Source organism: Nicotiana tabacum, chromosome 2 (genome assembly GCF_000715075.1).
Source record: "Nicotiana tabacum cultivar K326 chromosome 2, ASM71507v2, whole genome shotgun sequence".
Lineage (NCBI taxonomy): Eukaryota > Viridiplantae > Streptophyta > Magnoliopsida > Solanales > Solanaceae > Nicotiana > Nicotiana tabacum.
In genome coordinates, this window is record NC_134081.1 from 79,251,654 (window position 1) to 79,275,505 (window position 23,852).

The 23,852-nt window shown below is 40.9% G+C and overlaps 1 protein-coding gene across 4 annotated transcripts; it reads right to left on the reverse strand.

Moving 5' to 3' along the window:
• Positions 1-545: 545 nt before the first annotated feature.
• LOC107779445 (putative beta-1,3-galactosyltransferase 2) lies at positions 546-4,754 on the reverse strand. 4 transcript variants are annotated; one of them, XM_016599882.2, is made up of 11 exons: positions 4,321-4,754; positions 3,884-3,980; positions 3,720-3,781; positions 3,391-3,602; positions 3,222-3,285; positions 2,773-2,845; positions 2,560-2,680; positions 2,333-2,420; positions 2,119-2,244; positions 1,925-2,034; positions 546-1,167 (listed from the first exon to the last, which is right to left on the reverse strand). In XM_016599882.2, exons 1-11 carry the CDS (start codon positions 4,443-4,445, stop codon positions 1,019-1,021), a joined length of 1,227 nt encoding a protein of 408 aa, XP_016455368.1. In that variant the 5' UTR covers positions 4,446-4,754; the 3' UTR covers positions 546-1,018. The 4 variants fall into 4 exon arrangements, with proteins under 4 accessions (XP_016455368.1, XP_016455367.1, XP_016455369.1 ...); XM_016599881.2 differs by having other exon boundaries at positions 3,720-3,784; XM_016599883.2 differs by having other exon boundaries at positions 3,720-3,784; positions 4,394-4,728.
• Between the last annotated feature and the right edge of the window lie 19,098 nt (positions 4,755-23,852).

Below are 23,852 nucleotides of genomic sequence, written 5' to 3' on the forward strand. Positions count from 1 at the left end.
GCTTTTTTTCAAAAAAATTAAATAATTTGATCAGTTTTGAAAATATTTTAATTTTTTTTTTCAAATTCTAAAAACTGGCAAACCAATTTTTGAGTGCAAAAAATTTCTTCCACTCACAAAACTTCAATATTTAATCAAGTAAAATTCAAGTTCAAATACAACTTCAACTTCCAAAAAATTATTTTTAACACTGTTTCAATTTTTTTTTTCAATTTCAACCAAATCTATGTTCAGATAGCTAAATTTTTCTTTTCTTTTCCCATACCAAGTCACATGCTATGAAAGAGTGTTCTGAGTTAGTAACATGGTCAAATCCCAACTGCGCACTTTATCAAAATGTGCTGGAAATGTTCATGTGGATTTGCTCTCGAATAATTAAAACAAAAAAAAAAAAAAAAAAAGCCTTCAGGTTTAGCTTCAATTGCAGTAATATGGATCCTCACTGACAATGCTCCAATCAAATTGGTCTAATGGTTCATAGGCTTCACAAATATTGTTGCAATGACTCATACAAGATGAATGGAGGAAATAAAGTAACTGGCTGGACATGATTCACAATGATGTATTATGAGCACGAGATAAGTATCTGATTAAAAGAACAACAAAATGCACAGTGTAATCCCACTGGGCACGAGTGGAGTCTGAAAAGGCAAGTATCTGACTAAAAGGAAAATTTCAATACTTCATAAGAGCAGCAAGGGCTTGCTGAAGCATACACCTTATTAGTTTCCTCTCACGAGAGTTGAGACTAACAAATCGTATTCTAAGCATCTAAAAAAGAATGGTTGTTTTGCTTCACATGTTGGTTCCTACAATAGTATCCCTCCTTAGCCTAATAAGAATTGGAGCAGATAAAGTGGCAACCTCTCTCCCCTCTCCCACTGACATGTACATAAGCACATACAGTTCATATCCTATTAACCTGATGTTTCCACAATTCTTGGATTCATCAGGTTTTTTTGATTGTTGGTATAATCTTTTTGGAGACTCCAGAGATTGGAGAAATACTGCATTTTTGTCAAAAGACTGCATTCCACAAAGCATTCTCACCTTCCCCACAACGTCGATGAACCTCCTTAATCCTATCAACAGACCTACATATCCCGCTGCAGCTCCAATCAAAGGAAGCAACACAAATGTTGCCTGCTTGAGCTTTCCACTCACAATCTGGCAAAATTAAGATAACAAAATCAAATTAATCATCTCGGGTATTTTGGAGATTAATAAAATCAAACTTCTTCTGGAGTAGGACAAAACACCCTGTATGAATAGCTGTAGTTGTAACTAGCCATCCTTCTTTAAGGCCTAAATAAATGTGATATCCAATTTCCTACATTCAAGTTATCTAATGTACGAAGATAAGTGAATTTCTCGGACTCAACATGATAACTAAACTGCATAAGGGGGGTGGGGGTATGGGGGGGGTATGGAAAAGGCAATTCAAGAATTTTCCAGAACTTTTCTCAACCAAGTGAACCAGATAGAATAAATGCACAAATTTTCCTGTCATGAGGCAACAATGAGGAAGAAAGAAAGAAGTAACAAACTGGTGCTACGTGCGTAAAGGTCCAAGGCAACTATGTGGAAGAAAAAAGTTACACTACTAGAACGGTGCTGTGTGTAAATTTACAGGGCAGTCATGGGGAAAATGGCGAGGAAAACAGGTCAAAAGGAAAATCCTAAGCCGTTTTAATTAGCCAAAATTGGGAATTCTCATAGTGTTCTTGGAGAATTTCAAATGTTTGATCTTGTAGGCGGATCTTAACAACCTTTTCAAATTAACAATAATCACTAACCCTATCATTCATTGTTTATTTGATTGGAAAAATAATAAAAGATAGATAAATGAAAAATGAAACTGACAAATAGAAAAATTCAATGCAGATACAGTGATCAAAACTTCAGGAAATCAATAAACTGTTACCAGGTGGAGTTCCACAACACAATCTTCTATCATCTATATGTTCCACATCCAATCCAATGAGCCATGACCCCAGTGAGACATCCTCATTTACATACTTGTGTAGAACATGCCTAGGAGAATTGGAAATCCCGATCAGCAAGTGATGCAAAAGAACACACTAAAGTCCAAGTATACCAGAAAAGGCAAACGCTTACTGATTTATAGATATATAAGTGGCTAAATCTTTTGAAATAGCATATAGCTGCCCTGTTGCATGTCGAAAATATCTGTTTCCATCCTCACCAAATTTCCAATGCTCAGGCTCATGATATCTCACTCCCCTGCAAGGGGAAGAGGGGCAAAATAGAGACGAGTCAAGGAAATCTATTCAAGACTCATTTACAGTCAAAAGTAAACTCCTCCGCTTACTTTTGAGCAAGGACAGGACCAGACTTCATGCAACCAATATATACCCTGGGTTTTGAACGATGCCTAGCTAGAGTTGCTCCGAGTGCACCTGACGTTTTCAACATGCATGTTGCCGCATGAGTGATAGCCTAAGTATAGCAGTGCACTTGTTGTAGTAATACAAGCATGGATTTTTAAGAACCATCTACGACGCAGAAACAATAAGGCATAATGGTTAAAGGTCTTACCTATATTTACATGTACATCATCATCAACTTTAACATAGAAATCTGCATCCCACAGAGCAACAGCAGTAGTAAAATAGGTCTTTGTCTTGGCAGATAATTCAAGATATCCCTCAACATGTTCCTATGGAAGTCACAATGACATGTCCGACGGTTAGATTAGTTTTGAAGGGGTGGGATCTGATATAAGAGGAGACTTAAAGGTATTAATATTACCAGCCTCAAGAAATCTCCATGCTTCTTGTCTTCTGCCTCAATTGCTCTATCAAGAATGCCACCTGATGTTGCACTGGATAACGGATAATTAGATGAGTATAAGATTTAAAAGAAATAAAAAAAAAGTAAATAAATTTCCAGACAAATACCTCTCCATTAGTAGGAGAAATATAAAATATAAGCTACTCCCATTGAGAAATATCCTTTTTAAGTACTGAGTTTTAATTATATTAGACAAAATTGTGAAAAGATGAACGAAATATTTTTTTTTGTCGTCCTCAATACTTGCCTTAAGATACCCTCGAGGTAAATTTTCAAAGAAGTATTTGAAACAGTCTTCCCTCCATTTACAGAAAACACCAAACCGAAATTAACCAAGAGCTAACAACAATATCATAGACTGGATACACAACACGTTGAGAATATCGACCATTAATTGTATTACTCACCTGTGACCGATCACAAAACGAATCACAATACCCTTTTCTTCCTCTAGCTTCTTTCGCTTATCACCTGTTTTTCCAAAAATCAAGAAATCAAAATGCTTGGTATGCATTCAAACTTGGAGTGTATCCCCACGAGTAACTCAGAACACACAAATAATAAAAGCTAAAAAACCTTTTGGCATCCAGGTAGTACGAACTGAGTCTCTTCTCTTTCGGCTGTTAAAGGCAGTGTTTATCCCTATGACCATGAGATATTTTCTCTTCTTGATCAATTCGGGGATCTTCACGTCTTCCGTTATGGGAGAGCCACTCAGTATAGAATCTTGCAAAGACCTTGCTGCAGCTAGTTCCATCTCCAAATTTGAAATTGTTTTATCCAGTGTTCTGTATTTTGGTATAAAGACAACAGCTAAGGAATTTTTTATTTCCAAATACTTGAGAAAAAGGAAAATAAGGAATCAAATTCATCAAATCAACAAGTCAAAAGCATGAGAAACATACTGTATAGCATGATGTGTTTTCGAAACTTCCCCCAAAATATCCTTGGTTTCACTTTTCACACCCTTCTGTTGAAAATTAACAAGAAGACCAAAAGCCATTACTTTCAAATGACTTAAAAATTCATTTCACAAATTGCAGCTAAACTTTCATAAATTAATACTCACAGTTGTAGGATCACAGTCCTCAGAGACTACCCCTAGCTTTTGATCATCAATCTGTCTTGTCCTTGATATGCCCTTAGCTTCTGGCACTGTCCACATCCTATAAACCAAAATACTTTGATTGATGAAAAAATAGAACAAAATTGCAAAAGGCTCAATATTTGAGGAAGTGATAACATAACAGTAAACGGAGCATTTTAAACTACAATAATATGCTTAAAATGTAGCTACAGATCTTTTGAAGTATGGCATCATTAAATTCCTAAATTGCATAAATTCACCAGACCAAAAAATCCCTATATAAACATACAATAACAATCTATTTAAAACTTAAATGGAAAGACAAATCCTTGTGTAAAGATCCACAATTAAATAATACAATTAAAAATCAGAAAAATTCTCATTGAACACAAAGTTGAAGAAAGGTCAAATTAATGAACCTGTCAGTGAAGAGCATTCCTACACAGAAGCATCCAATACATAGAAGAATGGTCAATTTGGGTGAAAAAACACCTTTTGCAGCTGATTCAGCTCCTCTGCTTTTCCAATTCGTTGTGTTCTTCATTTCTTAACCAATTAATGGTTAATTCAAGCAACACCCATTTCAGTTCCCAAGTCAACTATGTCTAAAAATAGAACCCAAAGCAGTAAGCAATTTCAAGATTTGTAAAAAAGCTTCCTTTTACTGTAAAGGAGATTCTGTTATCACATGGGAGAAGTTGCAGGGCGGTGAAGTAGAAGAAAGAAAGTAATGGTAGTATGTGGAATTTGAGGAACACAAGACTTACACAAAGCACTTTGTTCAAAACTACATCTGTTCGTTTTTTTATTCTTCTGCTTTTAGTCGTGGACACCTATTTCTCTCTTTTGTCATGAGATTATGAAATTGTCGGTGGGATAGCTGTTATCAGTAAATGTTACAACTGTAGACGTAACTGTAACTTTGTTGGAACTTGGGTCAACTCAAAAGTACATAAAAATCATGTAAAATAGTGAGATAAAAGAAATATTTATGTCTTAAAATATAATTTTTATTTATTTTATATGCGTTATTTTCATCTTGAATAATTATTATAAGAATAAAATTTAAAAAAATTAATCGATTATGTCATGAACTTCTAAAATAACAAATAATTTAGAAAATTATTTGAAACATCCAGCAGGGTTCATAATTCAAATTAGCTACTTATATAGTGACAAAAGAGTTTAGTTATATACATGGATTATATAAAGAAATTTAAAATTAATTATTTTAAAAATATGTCATTTATAATCTTAAAAGCATTATAAATTACCTAGTATAACAAGTAAATAATGTAACTATATAGTATAAATTACATTTTACGTATATTATGTACTGTATTAAAAGCGACTTAACACTTTATGCTTCTTGAATTCTCTTTCTTTTTGTCCAAAGAGCTGTCGTACTTTATCAAAGATCCAGTCAAAAGGTGAATTCTATTTTACAAAGCAGTATCGTTACTAAGAACCTAAACAACCTGCTCTAAAGCGCGCCTTTCTTTTTCGAATATGTCTTAACAGAAATTAATGAAATTGGCCTAAAGAGGCCGTTCATGATCTTTATGAGTAAATCAATAAAGATATAAAGATAAAAGAAATTAACTAGCCCTTTTAAAAAATAAAGTCTTTTACTTATAGCAAACAGTAGTTCTCCTTGCAAAATTGAATATCAATTTACCTGCTAAAATATTATCATTATCATCATATATAAGAGTTAAAATTGTGTATGTTATAATGAAACATTTGAAAGTTTATCTTACCTAACATTATAACCTTTTGGAGATATCAAGGAGAAAAGTTATCTAGTGGTTTTAAGCTTTATAAACTTTGTAGAGTTCTGATTATTAGTTCTTTTTGGTCCTTTTCTCCTAAAAATAGAAAGTGCATTATATTCCTTGAATTAGATATCAATAATTGCATTAGAGAACATTTTGAAATAAAATACATGGGGGAAGATATAATAGCAATATGATTGGTACAACATTTCAACAATATTAGTGTGTGATTGTGAAAGTGATGTTTCTAGGCTTAGGTCGGCTTTATAAACCTCAACCCCATCTAAATACACCTTGAAAACCTTTGTTATTTTATAGTATTATTATTATTTTCTTTTTGTGTTGGTATTCTAGCAGAGTTTCAAGTGGGTCGGGGCCACCATGTCCAAAGTGGTTAGGTTATCACCACCTTCCTGCAAATTTACAATCTGCTCGAATATGATTGGCTACCAAATATGAAACTCAAAGCAAAGAAAATCTCTACCGAAAAAAAAGAAAAAGAGAAGAATGGAAAAATCATAACTTTAGGTACATCAATTTGATATCTGCGTACAGATGCCACAAACGACTTTATTTATGCGTTCAGCACCAAAATCACAAGATACTACAAAAGAAAGTACAAATTAGAAATGACTCTAATAATTTGTGAAACGACGCAAGAAATCAGCCCGTTAAATAATTTACTTACACAAAATAGTTTATCCAATGGATAGCTAAACATCACTAATTCTTTTTACTCAATGCTCTGTAAATTGTAATATTTGCACACAAAAAGATTGCAGCATTGAAAAAGAAATCTCTCTCTCTTTATATATATATATATATATATATATATATATATATATATATATATATTATATACGGTCGAAATAGATTTCGGTCTTAGTACGTCCGATCGAGTTCGAACGATGATGGGACCGATCAATGTCGAGTTCGATATCGTTATCAAGCTCGAATCCAAATCGAACTATGATGCAGAGTAAAGCTATCATGCTTATGATCCAGAGACCAACCAACATTGACCCCGAATCAATTCGAGAGCTCGAGTCAGAATCGAGCTCGGGCCAAGATCGAGAGTTCGAGTCAGAATCGAGCTCGGACCAATATCGAGGGCTCGAGGCAAGATCGAGCTCACAGACAAAAGCCGTTGCAATCCCACTAGCGAGAATCTTGGCAAAAATTGTGAAAAAGCTGATTTATCATGGGTCTCCCACTAAGTATTTTTTATTATGCTTAGAGCAAGGTCCCTCTACTATAAAGGGTATGGTTATCATTTATGAAAGGACAAGTTTTTGTCAGGCTTACATTGTAATAAAAATACTATATTCTCCCATAGTAAAGAATCGTTCTTTCAGGCTTCTTGAATTGATTCTACTTGTTGAGTCCTAAGATTCATTTTCTTTACAACCTTATCTATTTCGCATTCTTCGCAATCTATATTTATATTTCTATTTATCCTTACAATTCGTATTAAGTTACTTCACATATCCTTGGAACTACATATAAATTCAACTCTATCCATTTTTCGAGTAAACAGTTTGGCGCCCACCGTGGGGCCAAGGATAACAGTGGTTATTTGATACGAATATGAAAAAATACGCCATTATGTTTTGCGCTTATTTCCGAAAATATCTTGAATTTCGGATCAGCTACGAATAACCATCAATCAAATGGCTTCACCGATCGATAACGGGGCCGGTCTTCAAGACGAAAATAACTTGATACCCAGTACTGAAAGAACACCTGTGAACACTGTTGGAGCTCAAATCGGAGCGCCAATTGATATCAATTCGCATGTAGCCATTGAGGCGAACCTACATGCTAAACCCGAGAATAGCATCTATGGTGGCACTCGGTCTGCGGCTCGAGATACTCATAATGTCGAGGAAAACGGTGTTAGATTGCGTATGATTTTCGAAATATTGCAAGCCCAACAGGCAGCAATAGCTCAGTTGCAGAGCCAAACCCAGCTACAAAGCAGGCCGGAGCCCAATCCATCCCGAGAAATCACCCACAGAACAGAACCAGCCATAGTGAAGTCGAATGAGCAAGAATCAGTGACTACTCTCGAAATTGCTAAATTGCTTGAGGAACTCACAAAGCGAGTCGAAGCCAATGATAAAAAAGTAGAAACTTATAACTCTAGGGTCGATCAGATCCCGGGAGCTCCACCAATGATAAAAGGGTTGGATTCGAAAACATTCGTGCAAAAACCCTTTTCCTCGAGTGCAGCCCCGAAACCAATCCCCAAAAAATTTCGTATGCCCGAAATTCCCAAATATAACAGAATGACCGATCCCAACGAGCATGTCACTTCTTATACATGTGCCATCAATGGCAATGATTTAGAAGACGATGAAATAGAATCTGTGTTGCTAAAAAAATTCGGAAAGACCCTCTCGAAGGGTGCATTGATTTGGTATCACAACCTACCGCCAAACTCCATCGACTCGTTCGCCATGTTAGTAGATTCTTTTGTGAAAGCACATGCTGGCACCATAAAAGTCGCAGCAAGGAAGTCGGACCTCTTCAAGGTAAGACAAAAGGATAACGAAATGCTGAGGGAATTCGTATCTCATTTTCAAATGGAACGAATGGACTTGCCGCCAGTCACAGACGACTGGGCCATTTAGGCTTTTACTCAAGGTTTGAACGAGCAAAGTTCGACGACTTCACATCGATTAAAGCATAACCTGATCGAATATCCAACCATCACATGGGCCAATGTGCACAATCAGTACCAATCGAAAATTAGGGTCGAAGATGATCAATTGGGGTCTGAACCCGCTGTTCGAAAGGTTACTAATCAGGAATGAGGTCCGATTGGGGATCGATACCAACCGTACAACGGAAGCCACAGAGTCAGTGAGTCGAGACAACCTTAGGCAAAATAACAAAAGAAGTGATTGAGGTCATGGCTCACGGGGGCTGATAAACAGAAGTAGTTTCGATAGGCCTGTCGTATCTAAGGAAGCACCTCGGTTATCAGAGTATAACTTCAGTGTCGATGCATCTGCCATCGTATCGGCTATCGGACGCATCAAAGATACTAAATGGCCTCGACCCATATAGACTGATCATGCCCAGAGGAATCCCAATCAAACGTGCGAATATCATGGCACCCATTGCCACAGAACGGAAGATTGCAGGCAACTAAGCGAGGAAGTAGCCCGGTTGTTTAACAAAGGGCATCTTCGAGAATTTTTGAGCGATAGGGAGAAGAACCATTTTAAAACTAGAGATTTCGGCAAACAAAATGAACAAGAAGAACCGCAGCACGTCATTCACATGATCATCGGCGGCGCCGATACCCCTCAGGGACCAGTGCTTAAACGCACTAAAACATCGATTGTAAGAGAAAAACGATCTCTAACTGAAGATTACACACCCATAGGGTCTTTGTCCTTCAATGATGAAGATGCAGAAGGAGTCAATCAACTTCATAACGATGCACTGGTAATATCCGTACTCATGAATAAAACTAAAGTTAAGCGTGTGTTGATCGATCCAGGTAGCTTGGCTAACATCATCAGATTAAAGGTCGTAGAACAGCTTGGCCTGCAGGACCGAATCGTACCCGCAACTCTGGTTCTAAACGGATTCAATATGGCATGTGAAACCACCAAAGGCGAGATAACCCTACCAATAAACGTAGACGGAACCATCCAGGAAACGAATTTTCACATGATCGAAGGCGACATGAGATACAACGCCCTTTTCGGAAGGCCATGGATCCACAACATGAGAGTTGTACCTTCGACCCTACACCAGGTCCTCAAATTCCCAACATCGAGAGGTGTCAAAACAGTGTACGGAGAACAGCCAGCCGCAAAAGAAATGTTCGTCATCGAGGAAGCGAAACTAATATCCTCGCCTTCGCCAATAAAGGGACCGGGCTCAGAAGGAGAACGAGATACCAAATAGCAATCACAGACACCGGCTTCAACCGAACCAGATAACCAGAAGATCAAAGAAAATGATGATCAGAGGATCCCTCGATCCTTCGTGATTCCCGATGACTCCGACACCACCAAATCAACAATTGAGGAACTGGAGCAAGTCATACTAATCAAGCACTAGCCTGAACGAAAGGTATACCTGGGAACGGGGTTGAGCCCCGAACTCAGGAAGAAACTTATTCAATTTCTTATCGATAACATTGATTGCTTTGCCTGGTCCCATTTAGATATAACAGGAATTCCACCAGACGTAACGACGCATCGGCTAAGCTTAGACCCTAAGTTCAGACCGGTGAAGCAAAAGAGAAGACCCTAGTCCGAGGTAAAACACGCATTCATAAAAGACGAGGTAACCAAACTTCTCAAGATAGGGTCCATTAGGGAGGTGAAATATCCTGAATAATTAACCAATATAGTGGTAGTGCCTAAAAAAAGGGGACAAACTTAGAAAGTGTGTGGACTGTAAGGATTTGAACAAAGCATGCCCCAAAGATTCTTTTCCGCTGCCCAACATCGATCGTATGATTGATGCCACGGCCGGTTTACGAGATCCTCACTTTTCTCGATGCCTATTCTGGGTATAATCAAATACAGATGAACCCGGAGGACCAGGAAAAGACTTCATTTGTCACTAAATAAATGAACATATTATTATAATGTGATGCCCTTCAGGCTAAAAAATGCAGAGGCTACTTACCAATGCTTAGTAAATAAAATATTCGAGGAACAAATTGGTAAATCGATGGAAGTTTATATTGATGACATGCTAGTTAAGTCCCTGCGCGTAGAGGACCATCTGACCCATTTGCAAGAAACGTTCGAGATTTTGAGGAAATACAACATGAAGCTCAACCCTGAAAAATGTGCTTTCGGGGTCGGTTCGGGAAAGTTCTTCGGCTTCATGGTGTCAAATCGGGGAGTGGAGATTAACCCCGATAAAATCAAAGCCATCGAAAACATCACCATCGTGGACAGCGTGAAAGCTGTACAAAGGCTAATAGGACGGATTGCAGCCTTAGGCCGATTCATTTCGAGATCATTAGATCGAAGTCATAAATTTTTCTCTCTACTCAAAAAGAGGAACGATTTCGCTTGGACCCCGAAATGCCAACGGGCATTAGAGGAACTAAAACGATATCTATCGATCCCACCGCTACTTCACACTCCAAAAACAGACGAAAAACTTTGCTTGTACTTGGCAATATCGGAAATCGCAGTAAGCGGTGTCCTAGTTCGGGAAGAGCAAGGTACGCAATTTCTCATTTATTATATAAGTCGGACCTTAGGAGAAGCAGAAACTAGATATTCGCACCTAGAAAAACTGGCACTTGCACTGATAAGCGCCTCTAAAAAATTAAGACTGTACTTTCAATGTCACCCCATATGCGTATTAGCCACTTACCCGTTTCGTAATATTTTGCACAAGCCTGAACTATCAGGCCGATTAGCTAAATGGGTCGTCGAACTCAGTGGGTACGATATCGAATATCAACCCCGTATGGTCATCAAGTCTCAAATTTTAGCAGACTTCGTGGCAGATTTCACGCCAACCCTCGTACCCGAAGTCGAAAAAGAACTCCTGTTGAAATCGGGTATGTCATCGGGGGTATGGACCCTTTTTACGGATAGGGCTTCGAACGTGAAGGGGTCCAGGCTAGGCATATTTTTAAATCCACCCACGAGTAACACTATTAGGCAATCCATTAAAACTACCAAGTTGACTAACAACGAGGCCGAGTATGAGGCCATGATTGCAGGTCTCTAGCTAGCTAAAAACTTGGGAGCAGAAGTCATTGAAGCCAAATGTGACTCTTTGCTGGTGGTAAGTTAAGTAAACAAAACCTTCGAAGTTCGAGAAGATAGAATGCAAAGGTATTTGGACAAACTACATGTCACTTTGCACTATTTCTAACAATGGACTTTACAACATGTTCCACGAGAGCAAAACAGCGAGGCTGATACACTTGCGAATTTGGGATCATCGATCGAGAAAGGTAACTTGAGCTCGGGGACTGTTGTTCAACTCTCGAGATCCGTGATCTAAGAAGGTCACGCCGAGATAAATTCTACAAGCTTAACCTGGGATTGGAGAAATAAGTATATTGAATACTTAAAGAACGGAAAGCTCCCATCGGACCCTAAAGATTCAAGGGCCTACGGACTAAAACTGCTCGATTCACGTTGGCTTCAGATGGAACGCTATATCGAAGGACATTCGATGGACCATTGGCGGTATGCTTGGGTCTAGGAGACACCGATTACATCTTACGTGAGATGCACGAGGGCACTTATGAGAATCACTCCGGTGCCGATCCTTTAGTCCGAAAAATAATCAGGACAGGGTATTACTGGATCGATATGGGCAAAGAGCGAAGGAATTTGTTCGAAAATGTGACAAATGTCAAAGGTTTGCACCAATGATCTACCAACCCGGAGAACAACTTCACTCAGTCTTATCCCCATGGCCATTCATGAAATGGGGAATGGATATCGTCGGCCCTCTGCCATCGACCCCAAGTAAAGCTAAATTCATTTTATTTATGACTGACTATTTCTCTAAATGGGTGGAAGCACAGGCGTTCGAGAAAGTAAGAGAGAGAGAAGTTATAGACTTTATCTGGGATCATATCGTATGTCGATTCGGAATACCCGCTGAAATAGTATGTGACAATGGAAAATAATTTATGGGCGGCAAAGTGATAAAATTCTTTGAAGAACACAAAATAAGAAGGATATTATCAACACCGTATCACCCCAGTAGGAACGGACAAGATGAATCAACGAACAAAACTATCATTCAAAACCTAAAGAGGAGGCTAAACGACGCTAAAGGAAAGTGGAGAGAAATCCTACCCGAAGTCCTTTGGGCATATCGAACGACGTCAAAATCCAGTACGGGGGCAACCCTGTTCTCCTTAGTATATGGGTCCGAAGCATGAATACCAGTCGAAGTCGGCGAACCCAGTACCAAATTTCGATACACGACAGAATAATCAAATAACGAGGCTATGAACACTAGCCTCAAATTATCGGATGAAAAACGAGAAACTGCTCCCGTCCAATTGGCCGCCCAAAAGCAACGAATCGAAAGATATTATAATCAAAGAACCAAGCTCCGCCACTTCAAGCCCGGGGACTTAGTGTTGAGGAAAGTTACCCTCAATACCCGAAATCCGAATGAAGGAAAACTAGGACTGAACTAGGAATGACCATATCAGGTTCTCGAGAACGTCGGAAAGGGTTCATACAAGCTCGGCATTATAAACGGCAAACAATTATTAAGCAATTGGAATGTGTCACATCTAAAACGATACTACTGCTAAAGGTACGACCCTCCCATATTCATTTACATTTCAAAACTGACCCCTGTAGAAGTCCGATCATGAGCTAAGGTGGATCCTTCAATACGAATCCCTAAGATCTGAAAGCACGTGTTGCACTCTTTTTTCCTTAGACCGGTTTTATCCCAAATGGGTTTTTCGGCAAGGTTTTTTTTAATGAGGCAACCAATGATCATGTTGCGCTTACAATAGTATCCGAGGCCTCTGTACAATCGACCTCGAATACTGGGGGGCATTAGCCACCCAAATATATCAAATTCTGATACAAGAAAGTTATTTCGCAGCAACGGGCTTCCAATAGGAAAAGTTGTAAGAGCCAAATGGTCAAAATGAACCATGCTCATATAGTTGGACCGAAACCAGACGCGAAACATAAACACATGTATAGTCACTTGCAAAGAAAGTTTGCCAACATCTTATGTCCAAGAAAAATTCCTCTATTTGGAGATTATGCAAACAGAATTAAGATAAACTCGACCACTAAGCCTACGGGCTACTTTTATTTTGAGTTCGAGAAAACACACACTCGACCATTACGCCTACGGGCTACACTACTTCGAGTTTGAATCATCCACTCGACCACTAAGCCTACAAGCTACTTTTTATTTCGAGTTCTAGCAAGCACTCACTCGACCATTACGCCTACGGGCTACACTACTTCGAGTTCGAATCATTCACTCGACTACTAAGCCTACAAGATACTTTTTATTTTGAGTTTGAGCAAGCACTCACTCGACCATTATGCCTACGAGCTACATTACTTCGAGTTCGAATCATTCACTCGACTACTAAAGCCTACGGGCAACTTTTTATTTCGAGTTCGAGCAAGCACTCACTCGACCATTATGCCTACGGGCTACTTTATATTTTGAGTTTGAGCAAGCACTCACTCGACCAATACGCCTACGGGCTATTTTTATTTTGAGTTCGAGCAAGCACTCACTCGACCATTACGCCTACGGGCTACATTATTTCGAGTTCGAATCATTCACTCGACTACTAAAGCCTATGGGCTACTTTTTATTTCGAGTTCGAGCAAACACTCACTCGACCATTACGCCTACGGGCTATTTTTATTTTGAGTTCGAGCAAGCACTAACTCGACCATTATTCCTACGGGCTACATTAATTCGAGTTCGAATCATTCGCTCGACTACTACGCCTACAGGCTATTTTTATTTTGAGTTCGAGCCAGCACTCACTCGATCATTACACCTACGAGCTACATTACTTCGAGTTCGAATCATTCACTCAACTACTAAGCCTATGGGCTACTTTTTATTTCAAGTTCGAGCAAGCACTCACTCGACCATTATGCCTACGGGCTACATTACTTCGAGTTCAAATCATTCACTCGACTACTAAGCCTACGGGCTACTTTTATTTCGAGTTTGAGTAAGCACTCGCTCGATTATAGAGGCTACGAAAGTCCAAATTTGATTAAGTTGTTTAAATCATTCATAAGGCATGAATAAAGTCTTCACAAAATGGAAGCAAGTCGGCAAAATTATCTATATACAAAATTAACTACATGGTTGATTACAACGTAAAAACTAAGGACTAAACATCTTGGTCAAGAGTAGTCTCTTCTTTATCAGCCCCCCTCGTTCTCGGATTCACTCTTACTCTCATTATCATCATCGTCGTCATCATTGTCATCGGAAACCAAAGCTTCAGCATCGACTTCGAGCTCTTTGGCCCTTTTTATCTCTTCAGTGAGATCGAAACCACGAGCATGGATCTCCTCGAGGGTTTTCCTTCGGGATCTGCACTTAGCAAGTTCGGCGACCCAATGTGCTCGAGTATCGGTGGACTCGGCTACCTCTCTTGCTTGGACTTGGGTAGCTTCAGCATCGGTCCGATAGATGGCCACGAGTGCATCTGCATCTGCTTTTGCCTTTTCGGCATCAGATTCGGCCTTGACAAGTACAGAGGCCAATCGAGCCTCAAGCTCCTCTATTCTTCATGCTTGAACCATGCCTTTTTCCTTCATTCTCCGAAGTTGGGTTTTGGCCGATGATAACTGGGCTCGAGCAGTTTCTTTCTCTGCAGCAAAAAGGTCCATACCTTCTTTTCACTGCAAAGACTCCGCTTTTATCACATCGACCTCCTCACAAAGCTTCCCGATCATCTCGATTTTTTGCTGCAGTTGTGAGACCGAAAGGCAAGCCACCGTACTAGTATCAATACCATGGGCTTTCAAAAGTATCATTAGCTGCTTAGACAAATCGGTCTGATCTCGATAAGCCTTGGCCAACTCAGCTCGAAGGTCTTTTATTTCCTCTTCTCTCTGCCCTAAGAGAAGTCTAAGAGAGTTCCTCTCATTAGTAGCCCGTTCTAGGTCAGCCTCATATCGATGCAGCTCGTTTTGGGACCGAGAACATGCTTCTCGATGAACTGCTGCTGCCTACAAAGAAACAAAAAATGAAGTTAACGAAAAGTAAACATAAAGGTAGTACCAACAAAATAATTTTAAAGCTTGCCTGATTCAAAGCCTGCCGCATCCCGTGAAAAAGTTATGATTCATCACCAGTACCGGCAACGTCCTCGATACCGGTAAACAGGTCACGAAAGGGATCCTCTCCATCGTGAGGCCTGTGCAGATCGAGCCCCTCCCCCTCCCCCCCCCCCAAGAGCATCCCGAATCACCCCTGTGGAAAAAGCAGGAAAGGTAGGCGAATCCTCGATTGCTGCTGCCCCAAATGAATCACCTGGAGCATTATCTTCGGTTCGAAGGGATTCAAGGGCCCCTTCAGTCATATCTCCTGCCCATTGGCTCTGATGGGATGCGACTTCGATCTCCGATAATTCAGGGACTCTACCCGAATCTTTCTCCGGTATATCCTTAGTTTGAGGCGGAGCCTCATGAAGCATCATCGATCCAACGGTCGATGGGGCATCGATGATTCTCTTCGTTCGGGCCGCCAGCACAGACCCATTGTTTTCATATTCTTCTTCTTTATCTTCATCCCTTAGACACAGAACTGATTCCACAGTCAAAGGAATGTCATTCTTGTTCGGCTTACAAGCCGTCCTCTTCTTCGATTTTGGATCTTCGGGAACTGAGGTTCTTTTCCTTTTATTTCCCTTCACCGGCTTTGGGACAGAGGCCAAGATTTCTTCCTTATTGGACATGGGCCTCAAAACTGCGTCTTTACCCAAACCTGCATATGGAAAATCTTAATATTTAGAAACTACCTCGTTCGAATTATCAAAGAGTATGAGAAAGGGGCTTGCTATGATTTTTGGCCTCCCACCGACCCTTTGACAAATCACGCCATGAACGCTCGACGTATGTGGAGATCGAAACAAGAGCTCGTACCCAGTTCTTGAGATCGAGAACTGCTCCGGGCATCCAGGGGTTCGCTACATCACAAAAGGAGGAGTGTCGATGAGAGAAGAAATGAAAGAACAAAGTAGAAGTAACATGAGGATCACACTTAGGTTTCATATTCCACTCCTCGGGAAAGGGCATCTTTTCAGCCGGAATCAGGTCCGAAGTCTTCACTCGAACGAACCTGCCCATCCAACCCCGATCCATGTCCTCGTCAATGCTCGGAAATAGAGCCTTGGTAGCCCGACGCTGAAGTTTTATTAACCCTCCTCGAAAAAGTCGAGGACGGTACAATCAGATAAGATGGTCGAGGGTGAACGACATCCTCTCAATTTTGCTCACAAAATATCGGATCAGGATAACGATCCGCCAAAAAGAAGGATGGACTGGACTAGGGTTATCTGGTATTGACGACATAAGTCTATAATAACAGAATCGGGGGGACCTAAAGTGAAAGGGTAAGAATACACATTCAAAAATCCTTTCACGTAAGAAGTGATATCTTCATCAGGAGTAGGAATTATTATTTCTTTTTCACCCCAATTGCAATCCTTCTTTAGCCGTTTGAGGTGATTCTCGGTTATCGAACACATGTACCTCGATACTGGCTCACACCAGCCAGGGACCGATGAGCCTTTATCGACCATAAAATCAGAAGTAAGAACACACGCCCTCGGAACGTACTTCTCAGGACGTGGTTCTGCCGGTGTCTCATCGGCGACACCCTGTGAAGATGAAGCCTTCTCTTTCTGAGGAATGGTTTGTGATGTTTTCGCCATTTTCGAATTCAAAGGTGAGGAATAGAAGAAAGTGACAAAGATTTGGTAAAATTGAAGAGGGGCTTTTAGGAAATCACAGATTTACGGGCAAATCAGAAAATACGAAAAGGGACTTGGGAAATTTGGAAGATTAAGGAAGTAAAAGTGGTAAATGGTAAGAGGAAGGGTTATTTATAGGCTTAAGCGATGGCGGTTCAGTATCAATGGTGGCTGACCACCGTCTGACATGCATTAAATGCCTTGAAAGACTAAACCGACGGGACAGCTATCACCTGCATCATGATCGAGCCCGATGGGGACGTCAGGTTATAATCCGATCGAGCCGTTAAAAAATCATATCGTTTATCACCACATTCTTCCTGAAAAACGAGGGGACTATATGTATACGATCGAAATAAATTTCGGTCTTAGCACGTCCGATCGAGTTCGAACGATGATCGATCGAAGTAAGACTCTGAAGATGAAACAAACAAGCCTCGAACCCGATGGGCCGATCCATATCGAGTTCGACATCGTTATTAAGCTCGAATCCAAATCGAACTATGATGCATAGTAAAGCTATCATGCTTATGATCCAGAGACAACCAACATTGACCCCAAATCAATTCGAGAGCTCAAGTAAGAATCGAGCTCGGGCCAAGATCGAGAGTTTGAGTCAGAATCAAGCTCGGACCAAGTTTGAGGGCTCGAGGCAAGATCGAGCTCACAGACAAAAGCTGTTACAATCCCACTAGCGAGAATCTTGGTAGAATTTGTGAAAAACCTGATTTATCATGGGTCTCCACTAAGTATTTTTTATTATGCTTAGAGCAAGGTTCCTCTACTATAAAGGATATGGTTATCATTTATGAAAGGATAAGTTTTTTCCAGGCTTACATTGTAATAAAAACACTATATTCTCCCATAGTAAAAAATCGTTCTTTTAGGCTTCTTGAATTGATTCTACTTGTTGAGTCCTAAGATTCATTTTCTTTACAACCTTATCTATTTCGCATTCTTCGCAATCTATATTTATATTTCTATTTATCCTTACAATTCGTATTAAGTTACTTCACATATCCTTGGAACTACATATAAATTCAACTCTATCCATTTTTCGAGTAAACAGTTTGGCGCCCACCGTGGGGCCAAGGATAACAGTGGTTATTTGATACGAATATGAAAAAATACGCCATTATGTTTTGCGCTTGAATTAAAAAGGAACATGTAAAACTTGTTGTTTACCCAAAAAATTAGATAACGTTAAATTTAGATGTGGTTCTAAGGGTACGCAAATTTCTTTGATACAAAATGACAATACATGTATTTTTTGCTATGAAATGGGAAATTATGGACGGGAAGACTGAAAAATATTAGAAGAACAAGCACAATAAAATCTCTATCTCCTGTCCCTATTGCAGTCTATCTCCCTTTTTATAGTAGAGGGTCACTACTTTATTTGTAACAACATAAAATAATACATATAGTGAAGAACCCATGATGGTTTGTCTCTCCCTTGATTCTCGCCAAGATTCTCTCCCTTGGTGCGGTTGTAACGGCTCTTGTCTACAAGCTTGGCATTCACTCGAGCTTGGTGCTAGATCGAATCCCTAGTCTTAGTTCAAGCTCGGTTCTGCCTTGGAGCATCGATATTCGGGGCCTGTGTCGGTCGTCGTTACCCCGTAGTCCGATTCGGACGCGGGCTCGATAATGATATCGAGTTTTGCGGTTGATTGGTCTTATAGCTTGAAGCTCGACGTCTCTACTTCGGAATTCGTCTGAGCTCGCCATGCGGATACCCGTCGATTGAAATGTCATTCTCTCGATCGGTCTTTATGACTGAGAATCGGTTTTGACCGTACACAGATAGTCCCCTCATTTCTCGGAAAGGATATGGCGAGGAACGATATGATTTCCCTGCGGCTCGATCAAATTTATGCCGACGTTTCTATCGAACCCGATCTCGACGTATGTGATAGCTGTCCCATCGGCTTGGTTTTATCGAGGCATTTAATGTGTGTCAGACGGTGGTTGGCCACCGTTGATACCGAACCGTCAGGCCTTAGTCTATAAATAATCTTTCCACACAACTTTTACCATTTTTGCGCCTTCTCTTCTTCCAGACTTTCCTATTTATCCTCTCTACTTTGCTGCTACGGGGCCGTTCATACCAGAATTTTGGTGTTGTCTATTTCTTCCTTTGCACGCTTTCCTTTTATATCAATGGCGAAAACTTCCAAAACTGTACCTCAGAAGGAAAAAGCCTCTTCCTCACGACCGTCTGATGATAAGGCGCCGGTGGAGCCGTCAGTTCATGACTATGTTCTTGGCCCGTGCATTTTGAAAACTGATTTTAAGGTGGAGAACCCTTCCTCCGTTCTGGGTTGATGTGAACACGTATCGATGTATACATGCATTATAACGGAGGATCACCTCGAGGCCGTCCGAAAAAATTACAACTGGGGTTCCGAGATCGTGCTGCAAATTTCGTCTTTCGATGAGGATGTTACCACTTACGTGGAGGCGTTTTAAAGTGTTTACACTTATCCCTTCACACTGGGACCCGTCGAACCGGTGATTATTGATTTCTGCAAAAGGTATCAAGTCACCCTTGGACAAATCCATCCCTCTTTATGGCGTATAGTGATCTTATTGCTTTTCTTCTCTATCAAAGCCGGAGGGTTGGATTTTTCTCTGAACTACCTCATTCGACTGTATCAGCCTCAAATCTTTCGAGGACTAATCAGACTTCATCGTCGGGCATCGAAGGCATTGATGTTGAGCATCGATGAAGACAAGGATCGAGGTTGGATAGGTCATTATATCCGAGTGAGGACCCGTGATCTCATTCCGGAGGAGAAGATGCCGTTCTCTGAAGAATGGAATTTTGACCGTAAGTGATTTTTGTTCACTTTTCAGGTGCTTTTCCAATTTTTCTGATGTCCTTCCCTGATGTCCAGCTGCCCCTTGGATGCCACAAGTGGTGCCCGACCTCGAGGACTGGGTTCGAAAGTTGGCCTCGACCTCCTCTTACGCTGAGCGCGCTTGGCGTGATTTGGCAAAAGGCAGATGGGAGGCCAAGAACCTTGGTGAGGTTTGCTGCTTGTTTCCTTCGAAGTATTCTTTGCATTCTATTCATTACCGATTCCCTCTTGTGCAGGTGTAACCAGGGATGTCGTTTTGAGGCCTTCGAGCGGCGAGGAAAGAAACAAGTCCCTGGTCCCTAAACAGGGGGAAGATAAGAAGCGAAAAGCTTCCTCTCGGTCAGAGGACCATAAGACCAAAACTCGCAGGGTGAAGATAAAAACAATTGCCCTTTCGATTGACTCGGTCCAACGACTGAGAGAAAAAGAAGAAGAAAATAGTTCCTCGGCTTTGGTAGTTCGATATACGGAGGCCATCGAGGTTGCCAGAGCTCCCGAGCCGATGGCGGTTGTACCTGTCGAGGTTGTTCCCGAAAACCAGAATCTCGACCGGAGTACTCCGAGCGATTTGCTCGGGGCTATGACAATGGGTGATTCGCCTTCTCTTCCATCTTTTTCTGAGGAGGCGCTGAAGGAAGCTCGAGAATTGAAGACTCCCGATATCGGCGCAGGTTCTGGTGCAGGGGATCCTTTCAGGGATTATTTTACTGGAGTCGACGATGGTTCCGATATCAGTGACGCTTCTCTTTTATTTGAGGAGGCTCAGCGTTTCATTACTCGGGTAATGATTCTTCCATACTTCATTTATTTGTTCTTTTCTATACTTGACTCGTGTTTCTTACTGTGTAGGCCATTAGTAGGTTTCGAGTCGATCTTAGCCAGTGTGAGACCGAGCTCCGAAAGGTCTCAGGTGAGAGAGATGGCCTGAGGCTTCTTTGAAGCCAAAAGGACGATGCTATAAAGGACCTCAGAGCGGATTTGGCTAAGGTCCGTGAAGAAGGGGTCGAGCTCGATAACCAGGTGAGCCTCGTTCTGTTAAAGTATGGGTCTGACTCAACCGTGGAAGTTAACCCTTCGTTGTCTCAGTTGCAGCAGAAAATCAAAAATATTGGGTTACTTCGAGAAGAAATCGATCAAATCCGAGCTGAATGCGATCGGTGGAAGGAGACCCTCGACCGCCTGGCAGCAAAAAAAGAGACCATTTTGACAAAATTATTATCGGCCGACGTTCAACTTCGAAGTGTCAAGCAAAAGGGGTCGGTTCAAGCTAAGAAGATTGAGGAGCTTTAAACACGACTTGCTGAGGCTAAGGCAGAGGTTGAGTCGTCGAAAGTCTTGGCGGATAAGTCCATTGCTGTATATCAGGCTGATACTGAGGCTGATCAGATGGAGGCTTGGGCAGTGGCAAAGGTCGCCGATACTCGAGCTCATTGGGTTACCGAACTTGCTAAGTGTAGGTCTAGAAGGGAGACCCTCGAGGAGATACACGCTCGAGGTTTCGACCTTACCGAAGAGGTGAAAAAGGAACAATAGCTCGAAGCGGAAGCTGAAGCCTTAGCTTCTGATGACGATGATGATGATGGTAGCGAAAGCGGATCCGAGGACGGGGAAGAGCTCGACCAAGAAGCTTAGTTTCGAATTCTTCATGTTTGTACATTAATCTTGTAGGCAATTTTCGTATATATATATATGCATAATCAGGTTGACTTGTTTTTGTTTTGTGAAGACTTTTAGTCGAATGTTGACCTTGTAGTCTCTCTGATCGATCAGGTTTGTAGCCCCTGAATTCGCTTGTTGAGTCGATGATTCACACTTTGAAAGAACATAATCCGTAGATGTAAAAAGTAGCTTATTAGCCGTCGAGTGAATGTTCGGAACTTGAAATATTATAGCATGTAGGCGTAATGGTCGAGTGCGTGCTTGCTCAAACTCAGAATAATAGTAGCCCGTAGGCTTAATAGTCGAGTGAATGTTTCGAACTCGAAATTTAAGTGGCCCGTAGGCTTAAATGGTAGAGTGAGTGCTTTGCTCGAACTTAGAATAACAGTAGCCCGTAGGCTTAACAGTCGAGTGAATGGTTCGAACTCGAAATTTAAGTGGCCCGTATGCTTAAATGGTAAAGTGAGTGCTTTGCTCGAACTTAGAATAACAGTGGCCTGTAGGCTTAATAGTCGAGTGAATGTTTCGAACTCGAAATGTAAGTAGCCCGTAGTCTTAAATGGTAGAGTAAGTGCTTCGCTCGAACTCAGAATAACAGTAGCCCGTAGGCTTAATAGTCGAGTGAATGTTTCGAACTCGAAATATAAGTAGCCCGTAGTCTTAAATGGTAGAGTAAGTGCTTCGCTCGAACTCAGAATAACAGTAGCCCGTAGGCTTAATAGTCGAGTGAATGTTTCGAACTCGAAATGTAAGTAGCCCATTGGCTTAAATGGTAGAGTGAGTGCTTTGCTCGAACTCAGAATAATAGTAGCCCGTAGGCTTAATAGTCGAGTGAATGTTTCGAACTCGAAATGTAAGTAGCCCGTAGGCTTAAATGTTAGAGTGAGTGCTTTGCTCGAACTCAGAATAATAGTAGCCCATAGGCTTAATAGTCGAGTGAATGTTTCGAACTCGAAATGTAAGTAGCCCGTAGGCTTAAATGGTAGAGTGAGTGCTTTGCTCGAGCTCAGAATAATAGTAGCCCGTAGGCTTAATAGTCGAGTGAATCTTAATTCTAGTTCCACAATAAATCTCAAGTCATTGCACATGTGTTTATGTTTGGGCCGATCTATATGAGCATGGTTCATTTTGACCATTTGGCTCTTACAATTTTTCCCGTTGGAACCTTGTTGTGAGATGACTATCTTGCATCTAAACTCGATGTATTTGAGGGCCCTGATGCTCCTCGGTACTCGAGGTCTGTCCGAAAGAGGCCTCGGATATTGTTGAAAGTGCAGCACGATCGATGGTTGCCTCATTAAAAACCTTGCCGGAAAACCCATTTGGGAGAAAACCGGTCTAAGGGAAAAAGAGTGCAACGCATGCTCTTGATCAGAAGATCTTCTTCAGCTCTTGTTCGAACTTCTGCATGGGTTAGTTAGATGAATATAGAAAGGTCGTGCCTTAGTAGTAGTACCATTTTAGATGTGATACATTCCAACTGCTTGATAGCTGTTTGCCGTTTATGATGCCGAGCCTGTATGATCCTTTTCCAACGTTCTCGAGCACCTGGTATGGTCCTTCCCAGTTTGGTCCTAATTTTCCTTTGTTTGGATTCCGAGCATTGATGGTGACCTTTCTTAACACTAAGTCCCCGGGCTTGAAATGGCAGAGTTTAATTCTTCGATTATAGTACCTTTTGATTTGTTACTTTTGGGCGGCCAGTCGGATGAGGGCAGCTTCTCGTCCTTCGTCCGATAATTCAAGGCTGGTGTTCATAGCCTCCTTATTTGATTCTTCTGTCATGAATCGAAATCTGGGACTAGGTTCACCGACTTCGACTGGTATCAATACTTCGAAACCATATACTAAGGAGAACGGGGTCGCCCCCGTACTGGATTTTGACGTTGTTCGGTATGCCCAAAGGACTTCGGGTAGGATTTCTCTCCATTTTCCTTTCGCGCCATTCAATCTCTTCTTCAGGTTTTGAAGAATAGTCTTGTTCGTTGATTCGGCTTGTCCGTATGGTGTTGATAATATCCTTCTTATTTTGTGATCTTCGAGGAATTATGTGATTTTGCTGCCAATGAATTGCTTCCCATTGTCGCATACTATTTCGGCGGGTATCTCGAATCGGCATATGATATGATCCCAAATAAAGTCTATGACTTCTTTTTCTCTTATTTTCTCGAACGCCTGCGCTTCAACCCACTTAGAAAAAT